The sequence below is a fragment of the Zootoca vivipara genome, chromosome 14, assembly GCF_965207765.1.
Source record: "Zootoca vivipara chromosome 14, rZooViv2.hap1.1, whole genome shotgun sequence".
Lineage (NCBI taxonomy): Eukaryota > Metazoa > Chordata > Lepidosauria > Squamata > Lacertidae > Zootoca > Zootoca vivipara.
In genome coordinates, this window is record NC_142597.1 from 29,775,576 (window position 1) to 29,803,372 (window position 27,797).

General features: G+C 48.7%; 1 protein-coding gene across 2 annotated transcripts in view; it reads left to right on the forward strand.

Annotated features, from left to right (window-relative positions):
• Positions 1-25,932, forward strand: part of PITPNM3 (PITPNM family member 3) — a 75,531-nt gene extending 49,599 nt beyond the window's left edge. For both annotated transcript variants that reach the window (XM_035138852.3, XM_035138853.3), the window contains exons 7-20: positions 5,952-6,141; positions 7,957-8,076; positions 9,266-9,447; positions 10,309-10,481; positions 12,088-12,258; positions 13,909-14,100; positions 14,241-14,389; positions 15,065-15,181; positions 15,316-15,432; positions 17,592-17,740; positions 17,867-18,016; positions 18,761-18,944; positions 20,611-20,739; positions 22,870-25,932. In XM_035138852.3, coding sequence (XP_034994743.2) covers positions 5,952-6,141; positions 7,957-8,076; positions 9,266-9,447; positions 10,309-10,481; positions 12,088-12,258; positions 13,909-14,100; positions 14,241-14,389; positions 15,065-15,181; positions 15,316-15,432; positions 17,592-17,740; positions 17,867-18,016; positions 18,761-18,944; positions 20,611-20,739; positions 22,870-23,178 — 2,332 coding nt within the window. In that variant the 3' untranslated portion in view covers positions 23,179-25,932. The remainder of the gene's footprint in view (positions 1-5,951; positions 6,142-7,956; positions 8,077-9,265; positions 9,448-10,308; positions 10,482-12,087; positions 12,259-13,908; positions 14,101-14,240; positions 14,390-15,064; positions 15,182-15,315; positions 15,433-17,591; positions 17,741-17,866; positions 18,017-18,760; positions 18,945-20,610; positions 20,740-22,869) is intronic.
• Positions 25,933-27,797: the final 1,865 nt, after the last annotated feature.

Here is a 27,797-nt window from a genome sequence, read left to right on the forward strand (position 1 = left end):
GGAGAATAATCTTCAGCAATCATTCTGTGGATGGTGAAATAAATCCGGAGCCTGAGCCGCTCCTTCCTCTGCCCTCAAAACATCATCACATCACCATAATTGGCAGTTATGGAACGGGTGCCTGTGTCAAAACATCTCTCCTGCCCTAATTGGCATTTTCTGCTGCTGCGCCTTCAGCGACATTAATTGAGTTAAACTGCTTTGTAAATAATTAGAGATCACCTTGTCCTGCTGGCGTTCCTCTTTGTGCCATCCAATCAAGGGTATCTCCCATATCATTTTGGCCAGAGGCAACCATGTCAGGTCTCCAGAGAAGGGAAACCAGGTTTCCTCCAGAGAGGAGGCCAGTATTCAGGACAGAGAAAGGAAAGTCCTTCCTCACTCAGCGCAGAGCTAAACTTTGGAACTCACTCCCAAGTCACCACCAACAATTCATGGAGGAGGAGAGGGCGGTCAAGGGTTACGAGCCAGGATGGCTATGCTCTCGGGCTGTCATACGTCCGGATTTTCCCAGACATGACCAGGATTTCAAAGACAGAATTGACGTCCCGGGGGGGGGGATTTCTGAAAGGCAGCGCTTTGTCCTGGATCTTAGGCAAGTCAATCGAAAAATTTTGTTTGTTTGTTTTTTAAAAAGCTCAACAATTTTGTGGGTTTCCTAAAAAAAACAAAAAACCTCAACAACTTTTGGGTTGTCCTGGTTTTTACTTTTTGAAATATGGCAACCCTGCTTTGCTCTGCCTCCACATTCAGAGGCAGCGATGCTTCTGAATACCAGTGGCTTGAAAGCACAGGAGGGGGCAGTGCTCTTGTGCTCAAATTCGACTTGCTGGTTTCTCACTTGGGTCTCTGGTTGGCCACTGTGAGGACAAGATGCTGCACTAGATTGGCCATTGGCCTGATCCTCTTATGTTCTTATGTTAAGAGAATACCGAAGGAGGCTGGCCAGTCTTTCCATTGGGATGGAGCCAAAGTGACTCTTTCTGTCCCGGGGGCATCCAGCCTCCCGGCCAGTCGTAGGACAGTGTCAGCACCTTGATCTTCCATGGGAGAGATCTGCAAATGGCAAGAAAACCCATCCTTAATAGGGGTCAGACTGGATGTCCTTTAGGAGTCCCTTCCAACTTTACAGTTCAGTGATTCTGTGAACATGACCGAGGATCAGAGCCCATTTTCAGGCCCACTGCTCTGTGGCAGTGATTGTGGCAAAAAAAAGTATTAAGTTTGCCAGTACTGCTGTTGCCTCCACACCGTGGTGGCATTTCGAGAGGTGAGATGCCTGTTGAATGCAGGTTTGGGGAGCCCCAGCTGTGATTTCTGCATTGCAACTCCACAATTCTATGATTCTAATAACACTTGAAAGCTCCTGGTGACCAATTCCTGGAGGACCCTTTGCAGATAAGACTTCTCGCATTCCTGCCAAGACGGACTCAACACCTTTGGCTGAGTTGGAGATGGATGCAGCTTGGACACAGTTGCTAGGGGCTCTGTTGTTATGGATACCTTTTCAGCTTGTGCAATCTGGACCAACTCCCCGGTGGGAGGAGGCTTCTTGCCTGGACACCGGACCCTTCCCCATCAAGTCTGCATCAAAAGGCAAATCCTACCTACAGCAAATCTACCTTTCCTCAGGAGCACCAGCTGCCTTGGAAGCAGCGTTCTTGCAAGGCCGTTTAGAAATCTTGCATAGCAAAAGCTGCCTCCTTAGGGACAGCTGGTGAGCACATTTGTGTGGGCAAGGGGTGAGGGGCGTTCCTTGCACTCTGCAAAGGGCAACTGCTGTGGTTCCCCTGCCCAGGTGAGAGTGGCTTGGCTTGCTTACTTGAGCCACCCGAACCTCCCTTGCTGTTCTGCTCTTGTACATTCTCTCTTTCATGGAGCAGTGGTTTCTTGGTGGTGGGCTGCATGGGTTTCTTAGTTGGTGGACTGCTTGTCTTCTGAGCCTGCAAGGCCATAGCTGAGTGGTAGAGCATCCGCTTTGCATGCAGAAGGTCCCAGGTTCAATCCCCAGCAGCATCTCCACGGAAGAGATTCCTGTTTGAACTTCTGGAGAAGCTGGAGAGGCCTGACTCTGTATCAGGCAGTTTCCTATGATTCTGTGCTCTGATGGCACTCATTCCACAGCCATTGCTTCAGCCCACTTTTCTCATCTGAGCTGTGTCTTTGACTTATTTTCTTAGATATTCTAACTTTCCCCCCGAGACCTTTTCATACCTGTTGTGTCTCAAAGGCCCTTTCAAAATGACCACGGATGGACGGATCCAGCAGGAACGCTTGAGCTGTTTTGGAGGCAGCACATCTCAGGCACTGGAGTCTTTTGGATAGATTTGGAGAACGAGAGCAGAGTGCTGACTTACGAGCTTGCGTGTCTCATCATAACAGATCCCAGCCCTGGGGTTCTGCAGAAGGAGCAGGTGGTCATAGGGAACCAATAGCCAAGGCTGGGCAATGCTGCCCCCTTGTGGCAACAGGCATGATGATTCTTTAGGTTCGATTTACGGATTCTTTAGCTGTGATTTTTAATCAGAGGTTGGAAGGCCAACTCTGAGGGATTCTTGAGCTGTGATTCCTGCATTGCTGGGGGTTGGACTGGGTGACCCTTGGAGCGCCCCTCCCTACTCTACAATTCTATGATCCTATCTGCAGATATTTAGGATCTGGCCAATACAAAACAAATATGGATAGCAACTTCAGATATCTCTGAACACGCCCACATAACACACCTCAGCAAAAACATTTCCAGCATTCCATTTCCAGCATACAGCCCCTTTCTGTAAGAATGTGCATTAGTTCTAAACAAAAATAATTCTTTTTTTAATTTACAAACTGCTTTGGCTTTGGGAAGTGTTGAAGCACAAGGTGAGTCTCAGCAATACAGACAAACTGATTAGGTCTTGAACGTACGTGGGAGAAAAGACCTGCACAGAAAAACCAAGGATTCTAAATGACTTTGGTAATTTAAACCATATAGGCCAGCCCCAGCTTAGGTGTTCCAGGAAAATCCTACACAGAGGGAACTGTACACCAGTTTGCAAACTGCCCATATGATGTCAAAATATTCTCAGAACTCTTGGAGGGGCTGTGGAAGAAAAGGCAGCATTTCTCATTTGCGGTGGGACTGCCCACAAGTATTCAACTCCTGGACAATGGTTTGTCAGGAAACGACCGGAATACTCAAACATCCCATTCCATCTTTGTTTATTAAATCAGCTGAAGGTTTCAGCTCTCAGGAACACTTGACGTGGATGCTGTCAGCTATCAGAACCTCAGTTGCCCCCAAATGGAAACCTTGCAGGATTTCCAAGTTTAGCTTTGTTATTAAAATATGTGGAGTTTAGCATTAGCTGAAAAAACAACTCATTAATTATGTGTTGCCAAAGGCTCGGAGGACCCTGAAAAATTATGCGCTGTTTGGTGGGATTTTTTAATATGCAGCAAATACAGACACACAGGACTCCTTCTGCACAGCATAACATGTAATTTGTCCTTCCTTTTTTTCAAAAAATGTTTTTATTGATTTTCCAATATCGTTCCAATAGCAGCCTCTTCATTATAACAATACCAATTTTATCCTCTCAGTTCCTTTCTCTCACACACGCAGGTCCAATTTTGTTAAATTCGGTGTGTATATTCCAATTTCTTCCTTCCTCACTTGTACAGATATTTTTTAAATAAAACTTGCATTCTGGGGAGGGTTGCCATATCATAAATGTAGAGAAAAACTTTGATATAAGCAAACCATGGGCTCCCCTCCCCTCATCGTCTCTTTCACCGAATTAAATCCCCTCTCAATCCAAGCCTTTTAAATCCTTGTAGCTGGGTTCATTTTTGCAGTTTCTTATCTCGTCATCTCTAGCACACTCCTTCAGTTTACTCCCATTAAAATACCCTATTAGCAGGATAACCATTAAAATACCCTATTAGCAGGATAACCAGGTAGCAGAGTTTTGCTACCAAACTCTGCCACTTTGTCCTTACCCACAACCACTTCAAATTTGGTGATGACCTGTTCCTCCAGATCAGCGGCACAGCCATGGGCACCCGCATGGCCCCACAGTATGCCAACATCTTCATGGCAGATTTAGAACAACGTTTCCTTAACTCCTACCCACTCAAACCTCTCCTGTACCTGCGATACATTGACGATATTTTTATTATCTGGACACATGGACAACAGACCCTGGAAACCTTCCACCAGACATTCAATGACTTTCACCCCACCATCAACCTAACAATGAACCAATCTATGCAAGAAATACATTTTTTGGACACTACTATAAAAATACAGGATGGACATATAGACACCACCTTATACAGAAAACCAACTGACCGACAAACATATCTACATGCTTCTAGCTACCATCCCAAACATACCAAACAATCCATCGTATACAGCCAGGCCTTACGTTACAACCGCATCTGTTCCAACTCTACAGACAGAGAATCTCACCTAAGAGATCTACAGCAAACCTTTTTAGAACTAAAATATCCACCTGATGAAGTTAAACAACAGATCAACAGAGCCAGACAGATACCTAGAGAGAACCTGCTGCAAGACAGACCCAAAAAAGAAAATAACAGAACACCACTAGTCATCACATACAGCTCCCAAGCTAAAACAGTACAATGCATCATCAGAGATCTACAGCCTCTCCTGGACAATGACAGCTCCCTTTCTCAAGCTCTGGGAGGAAGACCTTTCATTGCCTACAGACAGCCACCCAATCTTAAACAACTCCTCACCCACAATAATACAACCACCAGACTTAACATGGACACTGGTACCAGAGCCTGCAATAAACCCAGATGCCAACTTTGCTGCCACATACACCCAGACAACACCATTACTGGCCCCAACAACATCCAACATACCATCTCAGGACTATTTAATTGCTCATCCTCTAACATTGTGTATGCCATCAAATGCCAACAGTGCCCTTCAGCTCTCTATATTGGACAAACAGGCCAAACCCTACGCCAAAGGATAAATGGACATAAATCTGACATCAGGAACCAGAAGACAGAAAAACCAGTAGGAGAACACTTCAATCTCCCAGGACATTCTATACAAGATCTCAAAGTAGCTGTCTTACTACAAAAGAATTTCAGAAATAGACTGGAAAGAGAAGTTGCTGAATTGCAACTTATCACCAAGCTCAAAACTATGGAGGGACCTGGTTTGAACAGAGATATCGGATTCTTATCTCATTATACATGATAAGCGATCTTCAGCCATCTCAACCCTTGCTTTTTCATGCAAAACCATTTGCAGTCGTTTGCGGTCATCTACAGCTATCAGTCAGTCAATCACCCATTTCCACCACCCTTCTGAGTGATCCCCCCTCCCCATCCCCACCCCTCCCCACCCCTTCTCTACATAAGTGCCTGGAAACTTCCATTTCACTGTATCTGAAGAAGTGTGCATGCACACGAAAGCTCATACCAAAATAAAAACTTAGTTGGTCTTTAAGGTGCTACTGAAGGAATTTTTTTTATTTTAGCAGGATAACCTGTGCTTCCAGGAATGGGACAGGGGTGGGTGGGTGGGGCAGGTCACAGCAGCCGGAGTGCTCCTTGCACCCAGTGCCTTTTACTACCCTCGTGTTCCATGGGGAAGCAAGTGCCAGACCGCCAGGCAAACTGCGGGTGAGAGCCAGGTTCCTCTTCCAGCTAAAGAGGAATGCAGAAAATGCGAGTCCCCCATCATTTTCTGATTATTTCCATTGGTGTCTCTCCCTGGTGCAAAGGAAACAGGAAACCAGCAATTTGACCTTCCTGTTGGCAATAAGTACTTCCCCAACCTAATTTGTTTGTTTTAAAGAGAATCTGAAAATAAGTAATACAGATGAGGATCCTGGTGTAAATGGCCCTTGTGATTTTGCACCTGCCTTTTAGCCCTGACTAATTCCCTGTGCTGTCCCTTTTCTTATCCCCTTGTCCCCCACCCCCAGCCTGAATCCCTACAGCTATGATGAGACCTCCCTGAGCAGCAGCGAAGACCACATCCCTCTGGCTGCCTTACCACTGCTGGCCATCTCCTCCCCGCAGTACCAAGATGCGGTTGCCATGGTGATCAGCCGAGCCAACCAGGTTTACAATGAATTTCTCAAGTCTCCTGACGGGAGTGGATTTAATGGGCAGGTACGATCATGCCTCTCTCGGATGGAGAACACAATGGCCAGGGTTTAATGGGATCAGCCAGTCCACAGACAGCAGCTTTGCTAAGGTTCTTGCCTCTAACCACTGGGCATTTCTCTCTCCCTTTTTCTCTTTCATACTTTGAACTTGTGCATTCCTTTTCTTTAAATGGAATCAAGGCAACTGGAAACTACAGGTGAAACTCGGAAAATTAGAATATTGTCGAAAAGTGCATTTATTTCAGTAATGCAACTTAAAAGGTGAAACCAATATATGCAATAGATGCATGACATGCAAAGCACAAGCCTTTATTTGTTGTAATTGTAATTATTTGTCATTAGACAGGTCAATTATAAATGGAATGTAATTAATGAAATGCAATAGCGATGTTTATTTTTGTATTTTTGTAACTATTAGTTTTATTACTGTAGAATTTCCAAAAGAAAGCATTTGCAAAAATTAAAAGAAAAATGGAAAATAATAAGTTGCATTATTGAATTAAATGCACTTTTTGACGGTATTCTAATTTTCCGAGTTTCACCTGTACATAGAAATCTGCCTTATACACAGTGGAAAATAAATTTTAACTTACAAAGTTTTGTCCTTGTGAGCCATTCTTCACACACTGCAGTTTAAACTCCTTCCCGTGGGAAGCGGTGATGGCCACCAACCTGGATGGCTTTAAAATAACCGTCTTATAAAATCACGGAGGAGGAGAGCGCTCTCCAGGGCTACTAGCCAGGATGGCAGCACTCTGCCTCCGATGCTTCTGAATGCCAGTTGCTGGAAGCCACAGCAGGAGAGAGGGCTGTTGTGCTCGGGTCCTGCATGTGGGTTTCATGCTTGGCCATTGTGAGAACAGGATGCTGGGCTAGATGGACCATTGGTTCTTATGCTTTCACATCACCTGAATCCTGTCTCTTTGTGTAGTGGTGGAGGCTCTCTTGACTTCTGTTGGTGGGTTTGGGGATTGTTTGATTCTTTTTAGGTGGGTGTGGGTGTGCGCATGCTGGGTGGTGGGTCCGGATGAGGCCTCTGGGACCAGGATGGGTGACACCTGGCTTGAGAGCAGTACATGTGAAAAGGTTCTAGGAGTCTTGGTAGACCACAGACTTGACATGAGTCAGCAGTGTGATGCAGCAGCTAAAAAAGCTAATGCAATTCTGGGCTGCATCAATAGGAGTATAGCATCTAGATCTAGGGAAGTAATAGTACCACTGTATTCTGCTCTGGTCAGACCTCACCTGGAGTAGTGTGTCCAGTTCTGGGCACCACAGTTCAAAAAGGATACTGACAAGCTGGAACGTGTCCAGAAGAGGGCAACCAAAATGGTCAAAGGCCTGGAAACAATGCCTTATGAGGAACGGCTTAGGGAGCTAGGTATGTTTAGCCTGGAGAAGAGAAGGTTAAGGGGTGATATGATAGCCATGTTCAAATATATAAAAGGATGTCATATGGAGGAGGGAGAAAGATTGTTTTCTGCTGCTCCAGAGAAGCGGACACGGAGCAATGGATTCAAACTTCAAGAAAGAAGATTCCACCTAAACATTAGGAAGAACTTCCTGACAGTAAGAGCTGTTCGACAGTGGAATTTTCTACCAAGGAGTGTGGTGGAGTCTCTTTCTTTGGAGGTCTTTAAGCAGAGGCTTGACAGGCATATGTCAAGAATGCTTTGATGGTGTTTCCTGCTTGGCAGGGGGTTGGACTGGATGACCCTTGTGGTCTCTTCCAACTCTATGATTCTATAGTTCTATGGACTTTGCTGCGAGGGGATGCCCTACCAACCTGGCCGCCCTTCTCTTCTCCTTCCCCTTCCAGGTGTGCCTCATTGGGGACTGCGTGGGAGGAATTATGGGGTTCGATGCCATCTGCTACAGCACCGGCTTGGCAGATGGAAGCCAGTCCAGCAGCAGGAGAGGCAGTGCCAGCAGTGCCCAGGTACAGTCCCTTCCTCTTGGGAGTGGGGTGGGGGGTGGGAGTCAGGCCTGGCAGGCTTCCCGAGAGATCTCAGGCACCCTTCTGCTTGGGAAATCCAATGCTCCTCCTATCCACCGGAAAAGCACATTGAGGAAGCTTTGGAGGCAAAACAATAGTTGCAGCCGCACCTGTTGAATTTCTGTCCGTCGGACTACTATTAAGGGTAGAGGGATAGGATGCTAAGAAAAATCGCAAGCCTTTTTGCAAGAGGCCCAGAGACCCAATATAAGGTGGTGTGGTGTAGCGGTTAGCGTCTGGGGCTAGGACCTGGGAAAGACCAGTGTTTGAATCTTCACTCCGTCATGAAGCTCACTGGCCAGTCAGCCACTCTTAGCCTAACCTACCTCACAGGGTTGTTGTGAGGATAAAATGGGGAGGAGGAGGAGGAGAACTACTTGCACCCCCTTGAGCTTCCTCGGAGGAAAAGGTGGGGTGTAAATGTAATGAAATAAATAAATCAGTTACTGGAAGCCACAGGAGGGGAGAGTGTCACTCTTTTGATAAGGTCTTGCATTTAGGCTTCCCATTGGGACATCTGGCTGGCCCCTGTGAGAACAGGACACTGCACTAGATGGGCCATTGGCCTGATCCAGCTGATTCTTCTCATGTTCTTATCCCTGCTTTATCCCACTCTCTCCCTGCCACTATAAACCTGTCCAAATTTTGGGAGTAGATTTTGATGGCTGTGCATTGCCGATTTTTGCACCACGAATGCCCCCTAGTGGATGAAGGCCTCTACATAACAAGATTCCAGCTCCTCTTGTTTCCCATCATGTTCTCTTTTCCCTTTTGAACACACACCCACACACACCCACACACCCACACACACACACACACACACACCCGGGTCGTCCCAATGGCAACCCAATACAGTGGTACCTTGGTTTATGAACTTAATCCGTTCCGGAAGTCCGTTCTTAAACCAAAGCATTCTTAAACCAAAGCATGCTTTCCCATAGCAGCGGGGGACTCAATTTACAAATGGAACACACTCAACAGGAAGCGGAACATGTTCTTATTCCAAGGCAAAGTTCACAAACCAAAACACCTACTTCCGGGTTTGCAGCGTTCTTAATCCAAGTTGTTCATAAACTAAGCTGTTCTTAAACCAAGGTACCACTGTATTCCCTTTGCTGCCTTCTCCCTTCAGGACAATCCCCTCTCAGGCGAAGACTCCAACCTGGGGGAGCTGAAGCGTTTCAGCAAGAGCAACATCGACATCTCTGGGATGATGGAGGATGAGGAGCCCCGGCAACCGTTGCCACGGAAACAGAGTGACTGCTCCAGCTACGAATGTGACGCCATCACACAGCATCACGCCTTCCTCTCCAGGTAAGGAAGAGGGAGAGAGGAGGAGAGGCAGCCTCAGGTGGGTTCATGCAGGAGCCTGGAGGCCAAAGTTCTATGAGCACCTTCCTATTCATGTTGTTATCTAGTTAATTATTTGCAAGTTTTTAATGTTTCTTTATTCAACCTTCAACAAGATAAAAGACTAAAGAGGGAAATAAAGAGGACCATGCAACTGAACTAGGGTTAAAATTAAACATGCAATAAAACAAATTTGGGCCTTTTTGTTCACAAACCCCGTGGTGTATCAATGAAACTGCTACGACATTTGTAAAGCTAAGAGGATCTGGTATAGTTTCAAAATGTATGAGGGCTGACGCCCTGGTTTGCAGGGGCTTGGGCTAGATGGGCTGTTGGGGTCCATACCAACTCCGCAATTCTATGGTTCTGTTAGTGGGAGTATAGAATTGTAGAGCGGGAAGGGACACCAAGGGTCATCTAATCTGACGCCATGGAATCCAGGAATTGCAGCAGAAGAATCCTTGATAGGTGGCTATCCAACCTCTGCTTAAAAGCCTCTGACAGAGGAGAACCCACTACCTAAGGGAGTCCGTCCCCTGGCCGAACAGCTCTTACTCCCAGGATGTTCTTCCTAAAGTTGGGATCGACTTTCTTCTCATTCAAAGCCGTTGGTTTGGGTTGTCGTCGTCTCCACCCCAGAGCAACAGGAAACAAGCTTGCTTGATACTTCATGTGACAGCCCTTCAGATATTTGAAGATGGCTAACTTCTCTTTTCCAGGCTAAACATACCCAGCTCCCTCAGCTATTCCTCATAAGGCTTGGTTTGCAGACCCTTGATCATCTCATCTTCCATGTTCCTCTCCCTCTCCCTCTCTCCTCTCCAGCATCCACTCCACAATGATGAGTGAGGATGCTGATTTCCCTCCTGAGACCTCTGCCAACCTGTTGGAGGTCAACCTGGGACGCTTTGACTTTGAAGTCTCCGATTTCTTCCTCTTCGGCTCCCCACTTGGTTTGGTGCTTGCCATGCGGAGGACGGTTCTGCCCGGCTTGGAAGGTGAGCCCAGTTGCTGGGGGGGGGGAATTACCTGGAGGGGTGCTAAGAGGCAAGGGGGCAGTAGGGGGGCTCTGGAGGTGTCCCCCTTCAAGCGCGTCGATCACTTCTTTACTGATCAGCCTTAGAGCCTTGAACAAAACACTTTCCACACTTCTTCAAAAAAATTTTTACTGCCATTAGAGCTTTCATCGCTACTTCCATTGGTCACATTTGTTTGTATTTACGGTGCCAAGTTATCACAAGATAGCCAATTTTCGGTAACAGCTATTGATTTTCTTATGAATTAGTTACTGTACATCTGTGGTAGGTGAAGATTTGCGCATAGAATCATAGAATTGTAGAGCTGGAAGGGACCACGAGGGTCATCTAGTCCAACCCCCTGCAATGCAGGAATCTCTTGCCCAACATGGGGCTTGAACCCACAACTCTGAGATTAAGAGTCCCGTGCTCTGCTGACTGAACTTTCCAGCTTTTTGGTAAGTAGTCATATATAAATAATCTAAATATACAAATACTCTAAAGGCTCTAAATTTCCTTCACCTTCACATTTCCATTAGTAAGGACAGGGGTCAGCAACCTTTTTCAGCCGTGGGCCGGTCCACCATCCATCAGACCATGTGGTGGGCCGAACTATATTTTGGAAAAAAATATGAACAAATACCTATGCCCCACAAATAACCCAGAGATGCATTTTAAATAAAAACACACATTCTACTCATGTAAAAACACCAGGCAGGCCCCACAAATAACCCAGAGATGCATGTTAAATTAAAGTACACATTCTACTTATGTAAAAACACGCTGATTCCTGGACCGTCCGCGGGCTGGATTGAGAAGGCGATTGGGCCACATCCGGCCCATGGGCATTAGGTTGCCTACAACTGTGTAAAGGGTAAAGGTAAAGGACCCCGTGACCGACTCTGGGGTTGCGGCACTCATCTCGCGTTATTGGCCGAGGGAGCCAGCGTACAGCTTCCAGGTCATGTGGCCAGCATGACAAAGCTGCTTCTGGCGAACCAGAGCGAACCTCTTTATCTACTTGCACTTTGACGTGCTTTCGAACTGCTAGGTGGGCAGGAGCTGGGACCGAGCAATGGGAGCTCACCCCGTCGCAGGGATTCGAACCGCCAACCTTCTGAGCGGCAAGCCCTAGGCTCTGTGGTTTAACCCACAGCGCCACCCGTGTCCCACCCCTGAGTAAGGATGTGTAAAAAATATTTTTCATGCAATATTCTTTGCTGCATATTCTTTTTTAGCTGCAATGTCAGAGCATATACAGTATTTATTTTCTGAATGAATGAATGTGCAATTAACTGTGACTGTGTTGAGGGATGCAGATGCAGAGAGAATTATTATTCTTATTATTCTGGAAAAAGCAAATTCTGCTGTTGCTGGGATGCACCCTCTCATTCAAGAATCCACTTTGGCTGCCCCATTTCTCCATTTGACAGCTCAAAGCTGACCCCATCCTGTCCCTCCTCCACTGAAGCCTCTCTGGGAATGTAGGGACAAGCTTGCCAGCTGTTTCTGTCCTGCTTCAAGACATTTTGTGGGTATTTGCTGATGATTCTGGGGCTCCTCCCCCTCCATCTCTCCCCCTTTCCAGCCTCCCAGGTGCATCCCGCCTGCAGCCAGGTCTACAGCCTTTTCCACTCTGCAGACCCCTCTGCTTCCAGACTTGAGCCCTTGCTGGAGAACAAGTTCCACCTCCTGCCTCCATTTACTGTCCCGAGATACCAGCGATACCCACTGGGAGATGGGAGGTCCCACCTCTTAGGTACTGCTCATATTTCTCTGGTTTTCCAATTTTATTGATTTGTTAACTCAAAAAGTTTCCGAGCACAATTCAAAGTGTTGGCGTTGACCTTTAAAGCCCTAAATGGCCTCGGTCCTGTATACCTGAAGGAGCGTCTCCACCCCCATTGTTCTGCCCAGACACTGAGATCCAGCACCGAGGGCCTTTTGGCAGTTCCCTCATTGCAAGAAGTGAGGTTACAGGCAACCAGACAGAGGGCCTTCTCGGTAGTGGCACCCGCCCTGTGGAACGCCCTTCCATCAGATGTCAAGGAAATAAGCAGCTATCCTATTTTTAAAAGACATCTGAAGGCAGCCCTGTTTAGGGAAGCTTTTTAATATTTAATGCTATACTGTTTTAATACTCGATTGGGAGCCGCCCAGAGTGGCTGGGGAGACTCAGCCAGGTAGGCGGGGTACAAATAATAAATTATTATAAATTATATAAATATAACAACAAATGAAAGAGGACAAAGAATAAAAAAAAAATGTACAGCAACAAAGCCTAGAAGGGCAGAAGTATAAAGATAGAGCACATCTCCAGAGGGATAATAAAGTACTGTATTAACCTCATACAAAGATTCCCTTTACAAACATTAAAAATTCTCTACCTGTGAGTCCCATCATTATTGGGAATAAAGATTCTATGTAGACTTAAATGAGACATTTGCATACCCTGGTGGCACTCAGGAGCCATGTGCTGCAATATTCGTATAAGAAATAAAATCATGCTTTTCCTACTACAAGGTGAAAATAGCTTAAAACAATAGCTAGATATATACAGTGGTACCTTGGTTCTCGAATGGCTTAGTTGCCGAACAAATCGGCTCCTGAACAGTTTCAGGAGTCAAACAGACTCTCGGAATGTTTGAGAACCAAGGTACCACGGTAGGTAGGTAGGTTGGTAGGTAGGTACTGTATATTCCGCGTATAAGACGACTGGGAGAATAAGACGACCCCCAAATTTTCCAGTTAAAATATAGAGTTTGGGATATAATCGTCGTATAAGAAATACGACCCGGCGTATAAGACGACCCCCGACTTTTGAGAAGATTTTCCTGGGTTAAAAAGTAGTCTTATACGCAGGAATATACAGTAGGTAGGTAGTAAAAGGCTGCAATATCAGATAAAGGTAAAGGGGCCCCTGACCATCAGGTCCAGTCGTGTCCGACTCTGGGGTTGCGGCGCTCATCTCGTTCTATAGGCCGAGGGAGCCGGCGTTTGTCCGCAGACAGCTTCCGGGTCATGTGGCCAGCATGAGCAAGCTGCTTCTGGCAAACCAGAGCAGCGCACGGAAATGCCGTTTACCTTCCCGCCGGAGCGGTCCCTATTTATCTACTTGCACTTTGATGTGCTTTCGAACTGCTAGGTGGGCAGGAGCTGGGACCGAGCAACGGGAGCTCACCCCATTGCAGGGATTCGAACCGCCAACCTTCTGATCAGCAAGCCCTAGACTCTGTGGTTTAACCCACAGTGCCACCTAGTGGCAAAATAGTAGTCTAAAAGACTCCCTCTTTCCCCAAATACTCAGCCAAAGGAAGGCATCTCATGACCACATGGGTTTTGGGGGTGGGGTATGTGGACTAGAATAATACCTTCTGACACCTGATCTCTCTCTCTCCACCCCCTGCAGCGGATGTCCTCCACTGCCACAGTGCCCTGTTTGCTGAAGAGAGTTCTGCAAAGCTGCCCTCCTTCTCCTTGGCAGGGGTCTCTGAGCCCTCCAACGCCACTCTAGGGAAGGGGCGGAGAGGGAGCACCGGTAGCAGTGACAGCGAGAGTTCTGGGTCGAGGGAGAGTTTGCTGCCTGCCAGCGTGACCCAGAGTGAGTCCCGCCCTCTGGGGGTTGAGGCAGGAGATTTCTCTCCATTTCTGGCTGAACAAAAAAAATGGGAATCCAGGGTTCAGGGAAGGAACCTCTGGGGCACAGCCTTGCTGATGCTGACCTCCTTTGTTCCCCTGCAGTCACATCTAAATGGTGGGGGGCAAAGAGGATAGATTATGCCTTATACTGCCCAAACGTCCTTACGGCTTTCCCCACCGTGGCTCTCCCCCATCTCTTCCACGCCAGCTACTGGGAGTCCACAGACGTGGTTGCCTTCATCCTCAGACAGGTGAGAGGGCCACTTTTTCTCCTCCTCCTCTACCTTGGGGCGGACATAGAATGGAGGATGGGAGAACCATGGAACCTTGAAGGGGGAAAGGGGGGGAATATAAATGTAATTTAAAAAATGAATACTTAACTACTTGGGATCAATTTATCTGCAAGATTGGCTTACCCAGTTCACGACCACTCGACCAGTTTGATCAACCAAACTAGCACTGTTTACAAGTGCCATGCAACATCCATACTGCATTTGCAAGCAATCAATCCTTTTGTGTGGCAGCACCTGCCCTATGGAACTCCCTGCCTGTTGACCCCAAGCAGGTGCCTTCACTTTGTTCTTCTTGGCGCCTGCTAAAATCATTCTTGGTTAGGCAAGTCCACTGAGATGTTTAGAAAGCTGCTGCGAGTTAAATTTGTGAATGTCTTAAATCATTGTTGCTAATTTTTATTATCCATAATTTAAATTTTTTTTGCAAAGCCTTTTTTTATGAATTGTATGAATTGTATGAAACAGAATGGATAAATAAATAAACACATCAGGGCACCTTAGAATTCCTTGTTCCACGCATGCAACAACCTGGTTGAATCCCACCCGTTATTATAAAGAAAACGATGCCGTCTTGCATGGCTATTTCTGCCACCGAGGCCACCGTCCCTCTCAGACGCTCACATTGCATTTCAGGTGATGAGATTTGAAACCACCACTATCAAGGAGAGTAACAGTTTGGACCCTGCGATGCTCAGTCCCTCGAACCCACGAGAGAAATGGCTGCGCAAGAGGACCCAAGTCAAACTGAGGGTGATGAGCGCCTTTCCATTCATTCATTCATTCATTCATTCATTTTATTTGTATGCTGATTTTCCGCACATAGAGAGAAATACCCACAGCAGCTTACAACAAAGAAAACAGGAGTGCATTTATTTCCTTTTCAGAATGTGACTTCCAACCACCGATCGAACGACGTCATCGCGGCCGAAGATGGCCCCCAGTCCCTGGTTGGCCGCTTCATGTATGGCCCCCTTGACATGGTGGCCCTGACGGGAGAAAAGGTAAGCCCTCCCAGGTGTTCATTCTTCCTGCTAAGGCTAATTGGAAACACAGGGGTGTGTCAGCCATGTGCTATAAGAGACTTCAGAAGGGGACTTTGTTCTCAGAGGGGGGCTTCTTGCTGGTGGGTCAGCAGAGGAAGAGCAAGGCCCTGCCCATCCTTAGCATTTTCAGCAGGTTCCGTATTGCACCAAAGTGCTGAGTCTAAGGGAGGCAGGCAGCTCCTGGGTGGCAACCTTTCGCTGGCAGCTTTGATTTAATGGCACATTTAAATCTGCCTGCTCCTTTGCCTCTCTCTTCACCTGGGCAAAATTTCAGCACTCAAAGCTGGGAAGTAAAGTGGGGAAAGAGGCTGGTGCTGCCTCCCCACTAATCATCATCATCATCATCATCATCATCATCATCATCATCATCATTTATATACCACGCTATACCCGGGAGCCTCAGGACAGTCCACAGAACAAAATCAAGATATAAAACCATAAAATACCTAATAAAAATATTTTAAAAACATCCCAGTAGCCCCCCCAAAAAACCACCTCCACATTTTAAAAGGGCATAGGATGTAAATCAGCTCAATCAAAGGCCTGGTTAAGAAAGAAGGTTTTTGCTTGGTGCCTAAAGGTGTATAATGAAGGTGCCAGGCGAACTTCTCTGAGGAGAGCATTCCACAGACAGGGAACCACTGCAGAGAAGGCCTGTTCTCATGTTGCCACCCTCCAGACCTCTTGAGGAGGGGTCACACGAAGGAGGGCCTCAGAAGATGATATCAGGGTCCGGGTAGGTTCATATGGAAAGAGGAAGGTGGTCCTTGAGGTGTTGCCGTCCTGAGCCGTTTATAGGTCAAAATGAGCACTTTGAATTGGGCCCAGAAACTAATTGGTAGCCAGTGCAGTCAGACCAGGATCAGTGTAATTCTTGCTCCGGTGAGCTCCAGTCAGAGGCGTCTTTCCCATAGAGGCTAAGTGGCTCATTGCGCCAAGGCGCCAGCCTCTCAGGGGCGCTGGCGGGGCGCAACGAGCCACTAAGCCCTCCGCACGTGGTGACAGCTCAGAGAGAGGTGCGGCACGGCGAGGACACAGAGGAAAAGAAGCAGCCGCCGACCGCGGGAGGCCAACTTCATTGCCTTGGCAACTGGCTGGGCCCGCCCCCTTCGCTTCACGCGGATTGGTGGCTGCTCGATGGAGGGGTGTGATGTTCTCATGATGGACGTCGCGGCAGCGGTAGGGAGCGGGTTGCCAAGGCCACGGAGCGGGTGAGAGGGGAAAGGCTCAGCCCACAAACAGCCCCTCCTCCACCTGCACGCGCCCGCGGAGCACCCAGGCGGCGAGGGAAACTGGATCTCGTGCTCACAGCTGCAGCCGAGCCCACACTCTGTCCCTCGCCCCCCTCGACGACTCCAGGCTAAAGGGACCAGCGCAATTTTGCCCCATTCAGGGACTGGGGCAGATCTGGAGCCGCTCCCGCCACTGCCGCTCCTGCAGCTCCCCCAGGTGAGAGATGGCGGCCTCTGGGCCACACGGCCTCCAGACCAGGGAGGTGGCGGGACCTGGGGAGCTGTCCACGCCCCGGCCAGGGTGGAGAGGGGTTGGTGCCAGAGGAAGGGGGCGCCGGACTCCGGAGGGACCTTTGTGCCATGGCGCTGGATGGGCTTAAGACGGCCCTGGCTCCAGTGAATTCCGCACCAGCTGAAGTTTCTGAACCATCTTCAGAGGCAGCCCTATGTATAACGCACCAATATCACAGCCTGGTACTGCTTGGTACTAACGTCGCCTCCCTCTGCAGTCTGGGGCTTATGGGAGTTGTACTCCATGAATATCTGGTCGTAGGGTGCTTGTGACACAGACCTGGTGGTGTCCCAACAGAGAAGAACAGCAGGGGAGTGGGGAGGGGGGTCCTCAGGAGGAACAGCTGTGGGTCTGTTGCTGCTGCACCACAACATCCAGCAAGGATCGTTTGATGCTCCTCTGGAGCCTCCAGGCCCAGGGGCAGTCTATCTACATTCCTAGTCTGTTAGGGGCATTTGGTCCCTGTGAGAACAGTGTGCTGGACCAGATGGGCCATCATCTTGAACCACCAAGGTTCATCTTTCGTTCTTATGTGCTCCTGCTGTCTGATTGGATAACAGGAAGTGCATCCAGGTGTTCTCTTCCTCCTCCAGGTTGACATCTTCATTATGACAGAGCCCTCTTCTGGGCGTTGGGTCTACTTTGACACGGAGATCACCAACAGCAGCGGGAGGGTCTCCTACAACTTCCCTAAAGAGAAGAGGCTGGCAGTGGGTGTCTACCCCATCAAGATGGTGGTCAGGTAAGGCCCAGGGCTTGGGGGTTCTGGGAAGGGTGTCTGTGTGCCATGATGAGGGTGGTGGCGCAGAACCCAAAAAAATGCTCAGTGGTTGGAGAGAAGATGGCACTTGCTTTTTGCCCCCTTCAGGGGCGACCAGAGCACAGCCGTCAGCTACCTCACTGTCCTCCCCCGGGGGATGGAGTGTGTGGTCTTCAGCATCGATGGGTCCTTCGCAGCCAGTGTCTCCATCATGGGCAGCGACCCCAAAGTCCGGGCCGGCGCAGTCGACGTCGTCAGGTGAGGGGCTCCCAGCAAATTATTCTGTGGACAGAATTAATCCATACTCAGGCTGGGTGGGAGGCTCAGTTGACCTTGGGAAGCCCCAGAGGCTGGATCATCAGAACAGGCCAATGGATCAGGCCAATGACCCTTCCAGTCCAGCATCCTTTTCTTCCAGCAACCACCCAGAGGCCTGTGGGAAACCAGCAAGCAAGACCCGAGCACAAGAGCCCTCTCCCCACCTGCGGTTTCCAACAACTGGAATTCAGAAGCATTGCTGCCTCCAGCTGTGGAGGCAGAACATAACCATCGTGGCTACTAGCCATTGATAACCTTCTCCTCCTCCATGAATTTGTCCGATCGTCTTTTAAAGCCATCCAAGTTGGTGCCCATCACTGCCTCCTGTGGGAGGGAGTTCCGTAGTTTAACATTGTGCTGTGTGAAGGAGGACTTTCTTTAATCTGTCCCGAATCTCCCAATGTTCATTGGACACCCCCAATTTCTAGTGTAACAAGAGGAGGAGGAAAACTTTCCCCTGCCCTCTTGCTCCATGCCTTGCATAATTTTACAAACTTGCTTCTTATTTGTCTTTTCTCCAAATCGAGAAGTCCAAAATGCCACAACCTTTCTTGATAGCGGAGTCGTTCCATCCACTTTTTCATTTGGGTTGCCCTTTTCTGAACCTTTCCCAGCTCTACAAAATAAGCACTCTGTGATTTGAGCACCTTCTCTCTGTGTGTGTGTCCCCCCTGCATACTGCAGACACTGGCAAGACCTGGGCTACCTGATCATCTACATCACAGGGCGCCCGGACATGCAGAAGCAGCGGGTCGTCTCCTGGCTCTCTCAGCACAACTTTCCCCAAGGGATGATCTTCTTCTCAGATGGGCTGGTCCACGACCCCTTGAGACAGAAGACCATCTTTCTCCGCAACCTGGTGCAAGAGGTAGCTGACAAATGGGTGGGGGCTTCCCCTCTTGAGCGTTTTGGGAATGGAGGGTGGGGGATAAAAATGCAATAAGCAAGCAAACCAACAATATATATGCCTAAATATCTACAGCATATATAGATATATTCAAGCAATCTCCCTTGATATAATGCATTGTTTATTTTTAATTTTTAAATAGACACATTTACTGGCCCGCAAGTATATCCGTTTTGGGGCATTTTTTGTTGTCTGATAACTTCACTCCAAAATTCAGAGAAGTGAGAGTTTTGTTTCAGTTTGCAAAATTGTTTCAGGAAGTTCAGATCAAATCCACACCCATCCTTATTTCGGGTTGGGATGGAGGGCTTTGCCGACTGGGCACTGACCTTCCGGTGCAGTTGGTGCCAGCATTGAATCATAGAATCATAGAATCGTAGAGTTGGAAGAGACCACAAAGGCCATCCAGTCCAACCCCCTGCCGAGCAGGAAACACCATCAAAGCATTCTTGACATATGCCTGTCAAGCCTCTGCTTAAAGACCCCAAAGAAGGAGACTCCACCACACTCCTTGGTAGCAAATTCCACTGCCGAACAGCTCTTACTGTCAGGAAGTTCTTCCTAATGTTTAGCTGGAATCTTCTTTCTTGAAGTTTGAATCCTTTGCTCCGTGTTCGCTTCTCTGGAGCAGCATTGGCTTGAGCATCCATTGGCTTGGATGAATATCTCCTGCTCAGTCCTGATGCTTCAAACTGCCTGCAGGGGCAAATTTTGAACATAAGGGTCATAAGAACATACAAAGTGTTTGCTGGATCACATGGGCGTACCCAGGATCAAAAGTAAGGGGGGCACGCCAGCCATGCCCCTGCCCCCACCCACCTGATTGGCTGGCTGGCGATGACGTGGCCGGGATCCCCCAGAAGGCGTGGTCAACACCCACGCCCCCCAGAGGGGAGGGGGCCGTTTCCAGCCAACGAGGCAGCAGCAGCGAAGCTGCCTCCGTCTAGAGAAACCTGGACCTGGACCTGGGCTAACTTCAGCCCACATTCCTTCAATTCACAGCGTGCAAATGAAGTGCCGCAGAGCATTGGGGGGCACCGCTTTCTGTGCTGTGCTCGCTGTGACTTTAAGGAGTGTGGGCTGAAGTTATCCCAGGTCCAGGTTCAGATTTCCCTCGAGGGAGGCAGCGCTGCCACTGCTGCTGTTTTGCTTCAGCCGAGCAGGCTGAGGCAGAGCACAGCTGGCAGCGCCCCTGCCTGTCGTGCTGTGCTCTCCCTTTTTTTGCTTCTAGGGGGGGGAGTTGCACCCCCCTGCCCCGTGCTGGGTACGCCCATGCTGGATCAGGCCAGCAGCCCATCTAGTCCAGCATCTCACAGTGGACAATCAGATCCTTGCAGGAAACCAGTAAGCAGGATCCGAGCCCTAGAGCCCTCTCCCCTTCCGTGGTATTCAAAAGCATTGCTACCTCCAGCTGTGGAGGTAGAGCATAGCATGGCTAGCAGCCATTGGTACCCCTCTCCTCCATGAATTTGTCTCTCGTGTACCCCTTTTGTCCCTGGAGAGAGTACTGAGAGCAGGTCCTCTGGGGTTGGTGCTTCAAGGCCTGAAATAAGTGAGTCGAAGAGGCAACAGGCCAAAATGCGATGAGAAAGAGCTGAAGCTTTGCCATTTCTCCATCCTCTCTTAGTGCCACATCAAGATCTGTGCTGCCTATGGCTCCATGAAAGACATCTCTGTTTACAACGTCCTGGGTCTCTCCCCCTCCCAGATCTACATTGTTGGACGGCCAGCGAAGAAATATCAGGCTCAGTGCCAGGTGACTTTGTTATTTCTTTGTTTAGAGCAGTGGTCCCTGAACCTTTGGGGCCCACCACCCCTTTGGTTCCATCAATTCATCCCCAGGGCTCCCTGCGCTATATATATATATAAAAGCATCATTCATAATATCGCTTTACATGATCCACTAAGGATGATAATTGCCCAATGAATGAATGAATGAATGAGTCAATTGATTTCGGTGACTGACCAGGGTGAGTAACCCAATAAAATTCAAAACAGTTGCACTTAATTGCACATTTATTCAAAACCCCATAAAAAGTATTTTTCAGAATAGCGGTTTGTGCAACCCACCGAGCAAAGTAACAATGCAGCACACAATTCAAAGCAATAAGAATTAATTGCACGTTTATTCAAAATCCAAATGAAACTGTTTGTTTAATGGAGTAAGCAAACTGGATGGAACTGATCCAGTGCCCCCCCTACTATCTGCTTGCCTCTTAGCCACCCCCCTAGGGAATCCTGCTGCCCCCCCAGGAAATTTCATCGAATCAAAGAATAGTGGAGTTGGAAGGGGTCCCAAGAGTCATCTAGTTCAACCTCCTGCAATGCAGGAATTATAATCAATCTGCTTTAACTGCATTGCAGCCCTATTTATTATTGTTGTTGTTGTATAACTGTAAGATTATTGCATAATCCTAGAAGGGGGCATGGCTGTGAGAAAGGGTGGGACCTTTTCTGTGTTTGCCCCTCCAGTTACTGACTGAGTGCATGTGAGAATTGACTCTTTGCGAGGGGTAGGCCCAAAGGGTGAAAAGGGCTTTTGTTGTGAATGGGCTTCTGTTCCCTTGCCCTGGGTGGTTTGGACTTCAGGAAACAGCACCTCAGTCCTCACATTCTTGTAACAATAACAATAACAATAATTTATTATTTATACCCCGCCCATCTGGCTGGGTTTCCCCACCCAACAGATTAAAAACAGAATAAAACATCAAACATTAAAAACTTCCCTAAACAGGGCTGCCTTCAAATTTCTTGTAAATGTCTTATAGTTGTTTATTTCCTTGACATCTGATGGGAGGGCGTTCCACAGGGCAGGTGCTACCTCCGAGAAGGCCCTCTACCTGGTTCCCTGTAACCTCACTTCTCACAGTGAGGAAACTGCCAGAAGGCCCTCGGAGCTGGGCAGAATGATGGGGGTGGAGACACTCCTTGAGGTATACTTGGCCGAGGCCGTTTAGGGCTTTAAAGGTCAGCACCAACACTTTGAATTGTGCTTGGAAAGGTACTGGGAGCCAATGCAGGTCTTTCAGGACCAGTGTTATAGGGTCTCTGTGGCCACTCCCAGTCACCAGTCTAGCTGCCGCTTTCTGGATTAGTTGTAGTTTCTGGGTCACCTTCAAAGGTAGCCCTACGTAGAGCACGTTGCAGTAGTCCAAGCGGGAGATAACTAGAGCATGCAGCACTCTGGCGAAACAGACCGTAGGCAGGTAGGGTCTCAGCCTGCATACCAGATGGAGGTGGTAGACAGCTGCCCTCAACACAGAATTGACCTGTGCCTCCATGGATAGCTGTGAGTCCAAAATGACTCCAAGGCTGTGCACCTGGTGCTTCAGGGGCACAATTGCCCCATTAAGGACCAGGGAGTCCCCCAAACCCACCCGCCCCCTGCCCCTCCAAAAAACAGTACTTCTGTTTTGTCAGCATTCAGCCTCAATCTGTTAGCCACCATCTATCCTCCGACTGCCTCCAGGCACTCACACAGGACCTTCACGGCCTTCACGGGTTCTGATTTAAAAGAGTTGTAGAGCTGGGTATCATCTGCATACTGATGAACACCCAGCCCAAACCCCCTGATGATCTTTCCCAACGTATTCATGGAGATGTTAAAAAGCACGGGGGAGAGGACGGAACCTTGAGGCACCCCACAAGTGAGAGCCCAGGGTCTGAATGCTCACCCCCCAACACCACTTTCCGGACACGGCCCAGGAGGAAGGAGCGGAACCACTGTATAACAGTGTGCCCAGCTCCCAGCCCCTCTAGCCAATCCCCTCTGCCCCCCCCCCGAAGAATCATCATAGAATTGTAGAATTGGAAGGTACCCCAAGGGTCTAGTCCAACTTCCTTCAATGCTGCCGATTTCTGTCCTCCCATTTCCTCTTCCCTCCAGTTCCTGAGTGAAGGCTACGCATCCCACCTGGCCTCGCTGGAGTTCAGCCTGCGCTCCCGCCCCAAGAAGAACAACTCACGCATGATCCTGCGCAAGGGCAGCTTCGGCCTCCACTCCCAGCCGGACTTCCTGCGCAAGCGGAACCACCTCCGGAGGACTCTCTCCGTCCAGCAGCCCGACCCGCCTTCCCTGATCCCCAAGCCGGAACGGGCCCAGAGCCAGCCCGAATCGGACAAGGACCATGACCGGGCCCTGCCCCCCATCGCATGGGGCAGAGGGGGGATCCCCAAGTTCGAGTCTGCCCCATAGCGGGCATCAGGGAGGGTGCTGTCGTGGCTCCTGCGTCCTGTGATGAGCGTGTTGGGTTCCGGCACTTTGAGAGCCGCCTGGGTGGCTCTGGGGTCCAAAGTGGGCGGGGAAGGGCCGAGGGGGGCTCCTCCCCCAAGCTGCAATGGTGTCTGTCTTCCGAAGGGACACACCTGCGTGCTCCCCTATTTATGTATCTGCTGACGAAATGTGGAGAGCAGAGAAAACGGGGCACGCCTGCTGCGGTCTCTGGAGGTTGGTGCATTGGGTGGGCAAATGAGCTTTGTCTGTCCATGTATACTACATTTTGAAGCGTGCAATAAGCGGTCCGGCTCATACCAGAGAGCAGGGGGGCGGACCCCAGGCAGCACCTAAACCTGCTTTTCAAATAAACAAGTGCAGGTTGGTTTCCAAGCCCCGTGGCTGCACCGACAGTGGAGACAACTCTCTCTCGGGTATGGAAGGGAACCCGTCCAAGCACAGAGGTGGTCAGCAGGCAGCTTTGCAGAGAGACTCTGAAGTGCCTGAAAGGTCTTTTTCCATTCCAGCGGCCCATTGATATAGCCGGCCTCAAGATTTCCATGTTTCTAAAGAGATGAAAAATGGACAGGGACATCAGCAAAGAAGGAGGCGAACTTGGCTTCTCTCCAGAAACATTTACGGAAGGGAAATTCCCTGGATAAGAGGAAGGCAAAGGTGGCATATGGTGCTTGAAGGGGTGCCTGGCTTTTTCCCAGCTGTGGCGCCTGCTTTCTGCTGCCACATGGCTGGGCGTGTTCGTGGCTTGTGGTTTTGTGGACAATAAACCCCACACTGGAGCAGTCCCATTTGATGAACCAAATAGCGTTAGGAGTCTGTTATGTGCCCCTTCTCCTCCTCCTCCTCCTCCTCTCCTTCGCCCCCATTGGGATCTCCAAAGCACCCCTCAGTGCTGCTGCCACCCTGTGTGTGTGTGTGTATCGAAATTGTGCGCGCTGCCGTTGTGTCTTGTGGAACGTGGTCGGTTGTGGCAAGTGTTTCCAAGTGAAAGGGGTGGGTGGGAAGTGCATGTGTTCAGTGTTCAGTGTTCAGTGTGGATCTCAAAAGGAAAAGGCAAGGACTTGCTCACACCTGCGCTTCCAAGTCTGATGTCCTAAACACACACAACACAACCATACACCATACATGCCAACACAGCCAACACACACACCCCATACCCAACACACTCACACTCTCTTTCCTGGCTCTTGGGTGCAAACCCATGGCTTTTTTTGGGGGGGGGTAGGGGAGCTCCATGGCAGCTGAGTAGCCCAGTTTCACTAAGCCAAGGTGTGGAAAGAGGGAAATCTTGGGGTGCCAAATGGGTTGCCCTGTAACTACCCTGTGTGTGCAGTGTATATTGCCCCATGGGGGCCTTTGCACGACTTCCACTGCTGACGTTCCGCAGCACAGCAGGTTCACATTTTTGCACTTGGTCTGTTTCGTTTGCTGTTCTGTAAGAAAGAAAGTGGGGAGGGGGGGAGGAGGGGGACTTGCACTCATCACCCAGATCTTGAGCTTTCATGTCAAGAGGCGCTCAGGTGATGGTTAGGTCTGCTGGTCCTGAGGGGTGAGAGAGCTGGGCTTCCCTCCTCAGCTCCATCCTGAACCTTCTCTCTGTGGAGTTTGTTTCAAAAGTCTTAGAAAGCGAGGTCACCCAAAACACTTTCAACTTCCTCTTTAAAAGAATCCCTCCTATGATTTGGAGTGAGTCAGCGGTGGTTTCGTAACTTGGAAGGTACTGCAGACCCATTTCAAAGCTTTTAATGCTCCAGGCTGAAAAACTCCAGGGGTAGGGTTGTGCTTCTGTGAAAGTTTTCGACTAATCATTGCTCTAGCGGGAAAGTAGCATCCCTGAACCAGTTTCAAACTGGGTGGAACCATAGGATTGCTGATTTAGAAGGCACCCAAAGGGTCATCTGGTCCAACCCCCTGCAGCAACACTGCAGTGGTGTCTCCTTCAGATCCCAATCCTGAGCTTGGAGCTGGTGACAGGTGGTCCAGGAATTATCTCAAAGGACCGTATTTCAAACTCTGAACTGCTTGAACTTTGGGTTGCTAAATGCACACCAGCAGCCTCTTAGGACACAGCTGGTGACCACAGAGAAGTTCCCTCTATGCCCATTGAACTTCTGCCGTGAAAGGCAGAGGGGTGAGATCACCCAAGCAAATGAAAGCCAGGCTGGACAGTCAAACACAGCTGTAGTTCTTGATAAAACTCAGGCTGGGTGATGAAGTTGCAAGCACCAGAAGATTATGGCCCCTCCAATGCTTTCAAGAGCCGGGGTGCCAAAGAATGGTGGTCTCGGGGGGGCAAGGCTCTTCCTAGCCCTGACTCTGAGGATTCTTGTCCTGCCACAGATGGGAAGTCCTGGGTGTCCTCTTTGTGCAAAGAGACAGGAGGGTTTCGGGGTGCGTTTTGAAGTCTTACAGTCTGCGTCAATGTACAACTCTGAATTTCTTACGTGGACAATCAAAACGGCAGGAGGGGATAAAGACTCGTGTCCTCCTCCCACAAGGAAATGTACTGTACATTTTGGTGTGGAATTGTGTGTTTTTCTATTATATAAAATAATAATAATCCTCTGACAAATGGAGTCCTGTCAAATGAACACCTTCTCTGCCTTTTTGGTATCTGTACTTGGAAAGGGTCCTTTTCTCACTCTCTGTCCTTCCTGCTGAATTTCTGCGACCCTCTCAGCACACGGATCAAATAAAACCACTCTACCTTCTCACTCATGACTGTGTGGCTCTTGCTGGTTTGCAGTTCTTTGTTGTCAGACTGTGTGTGTGTCAAGGCATGGTCTGCTCCTCTTGTGGGAATGTTGAGGATAATGAGTGATGTAGCAGAGCAGATTCCCCTCGATATAGCAGGAAACTAGTTTGAAGATTCGTTTGAATCTCTTTGGTTAAGTAACCCAATCTGGCTTGCCCAAGTGGATTATTCCTGATGTCCCCTTTTATTCCTCTTAAAAGAATAAAGGCACCATAGCCTTTCCTTAAAAATAACCAGAGGTTTACTCACATTTCAGTTCACGATTTGATCCCTGAAAGGCAGACTTTAACTAGTATGGTAGCTACATAGCAAACTGTGTGTTTATCTCATGCGGAGCTTGAGCTCATGCGCTGCTGGCTGAGAGCCAGCAGACAGCAAAATTACATTAAGAGAACAAAATGGCTGCAGGAGAGCAGCAAGCAAGAGATCAGCAAGAGAGAGCCAAGAGAGAGAAAATGGCTGCGTGACTCGGCTCTTTTATGGAGTCAGCCAGGGCCACGTCCATCTCCCAGATCACATGCCGGGGGATGATGCTCCAGATCAGATGCTCCACTGACTGGAGTAACATTCCCCTGCCTGTGCCCACTCTAGGGAAATAAAAAAATGTTGTACTTGACTGTTCCAATGGATTACATCCCAGGGCTATGGCTACCAGCCATGATGGCTATTGGTGGTGGTGGTTTCTAAGGTTTTTTTTTATTTATTACAAAAAAGTGCAAACATAACAAAATGGGGGGTGGATTAAACCACAATGCATCACAGTCCAGAAGGATTTTCCAGTCCAGTCTTAGAGACAAAGCACATGTTCTTATCAGAAGATCAGTAAATTAATCCTCCAGGCACCATTAATCTATGGAGTTCGCCCCCCATGGGAGGCCGTGATGGCTGCCAACTTGGATGGCTTTAAAAAATGATTGAGAAAATGAATGGAGGAGAAAGTTGCTCTTGTGCTCAGGTCCTGTTTGCGGGTTTCCTATTGGGGGCATCTGGTTGGCCACTGTGAGAACAGGATGCTGGGATAGTTGAGCCATTGGCCTGATGTTAAGCTCAGCACCTTAGGAACTCTAAACTAATTTAGCATTCCCTGCTGAGCTTCTTGGTTAGAACCTCATTTATTGTCAGGGCTATTGGCCTCAAGTTTTCCAGGCTGCCTCTTTCCTGAAAATGTGTGTTTGAGAACAGAGGTCTGCCCTACACTTCCATGATGAGGACACTAACCCACTGGTTTCCAAACCGTTTTGGGCCTTTGCCCCCTTGGCTCCATTAAATTCATACCCAACACCCCCTCCCCTCCCCTCCAAAAAGCATCATTCAAAATAGCTGTTTGCATGACCCCACCGAGTAAGATAATACCACAGTGGAATTCAAAACGAGGACAATTAATTGCGCTTTTATTCAAAGTCCAATTGAAGCTAAAAACAATTCAACAAAATGGATGGGCAGAGAATCCCTTGGGTGAAGAGGCCAGAATTTGAGGTGGGGAAAGAGAGGGGGGGAGCCCATTGAAGTGGAAAAGGGGTTGCTGAGATTCAGGCTGCGTTTTCCTCATGAGGTCTATGCGCTGGTGGTAGTGGCAGAAATGGCTGTGGTATTCATAACACTATCTAGATATGACACAAGATCCTTGACCCACTGAGCATTTGGGTCAGCACAGGCTAACCTCCCACTTTTGAACATAAACCTGTCAGGGAAAGAAACAGACATCATTAATGTGTCACAGAACTTTGAATTCTCCGTTTGTGTGAGGACCCCTCTTCTCTTGAATCTGGAGAAACAGGCGGGGAGTTTGCCTCCCGCGTTAAAAGGCACCAGGCCCACCCTTGACAGG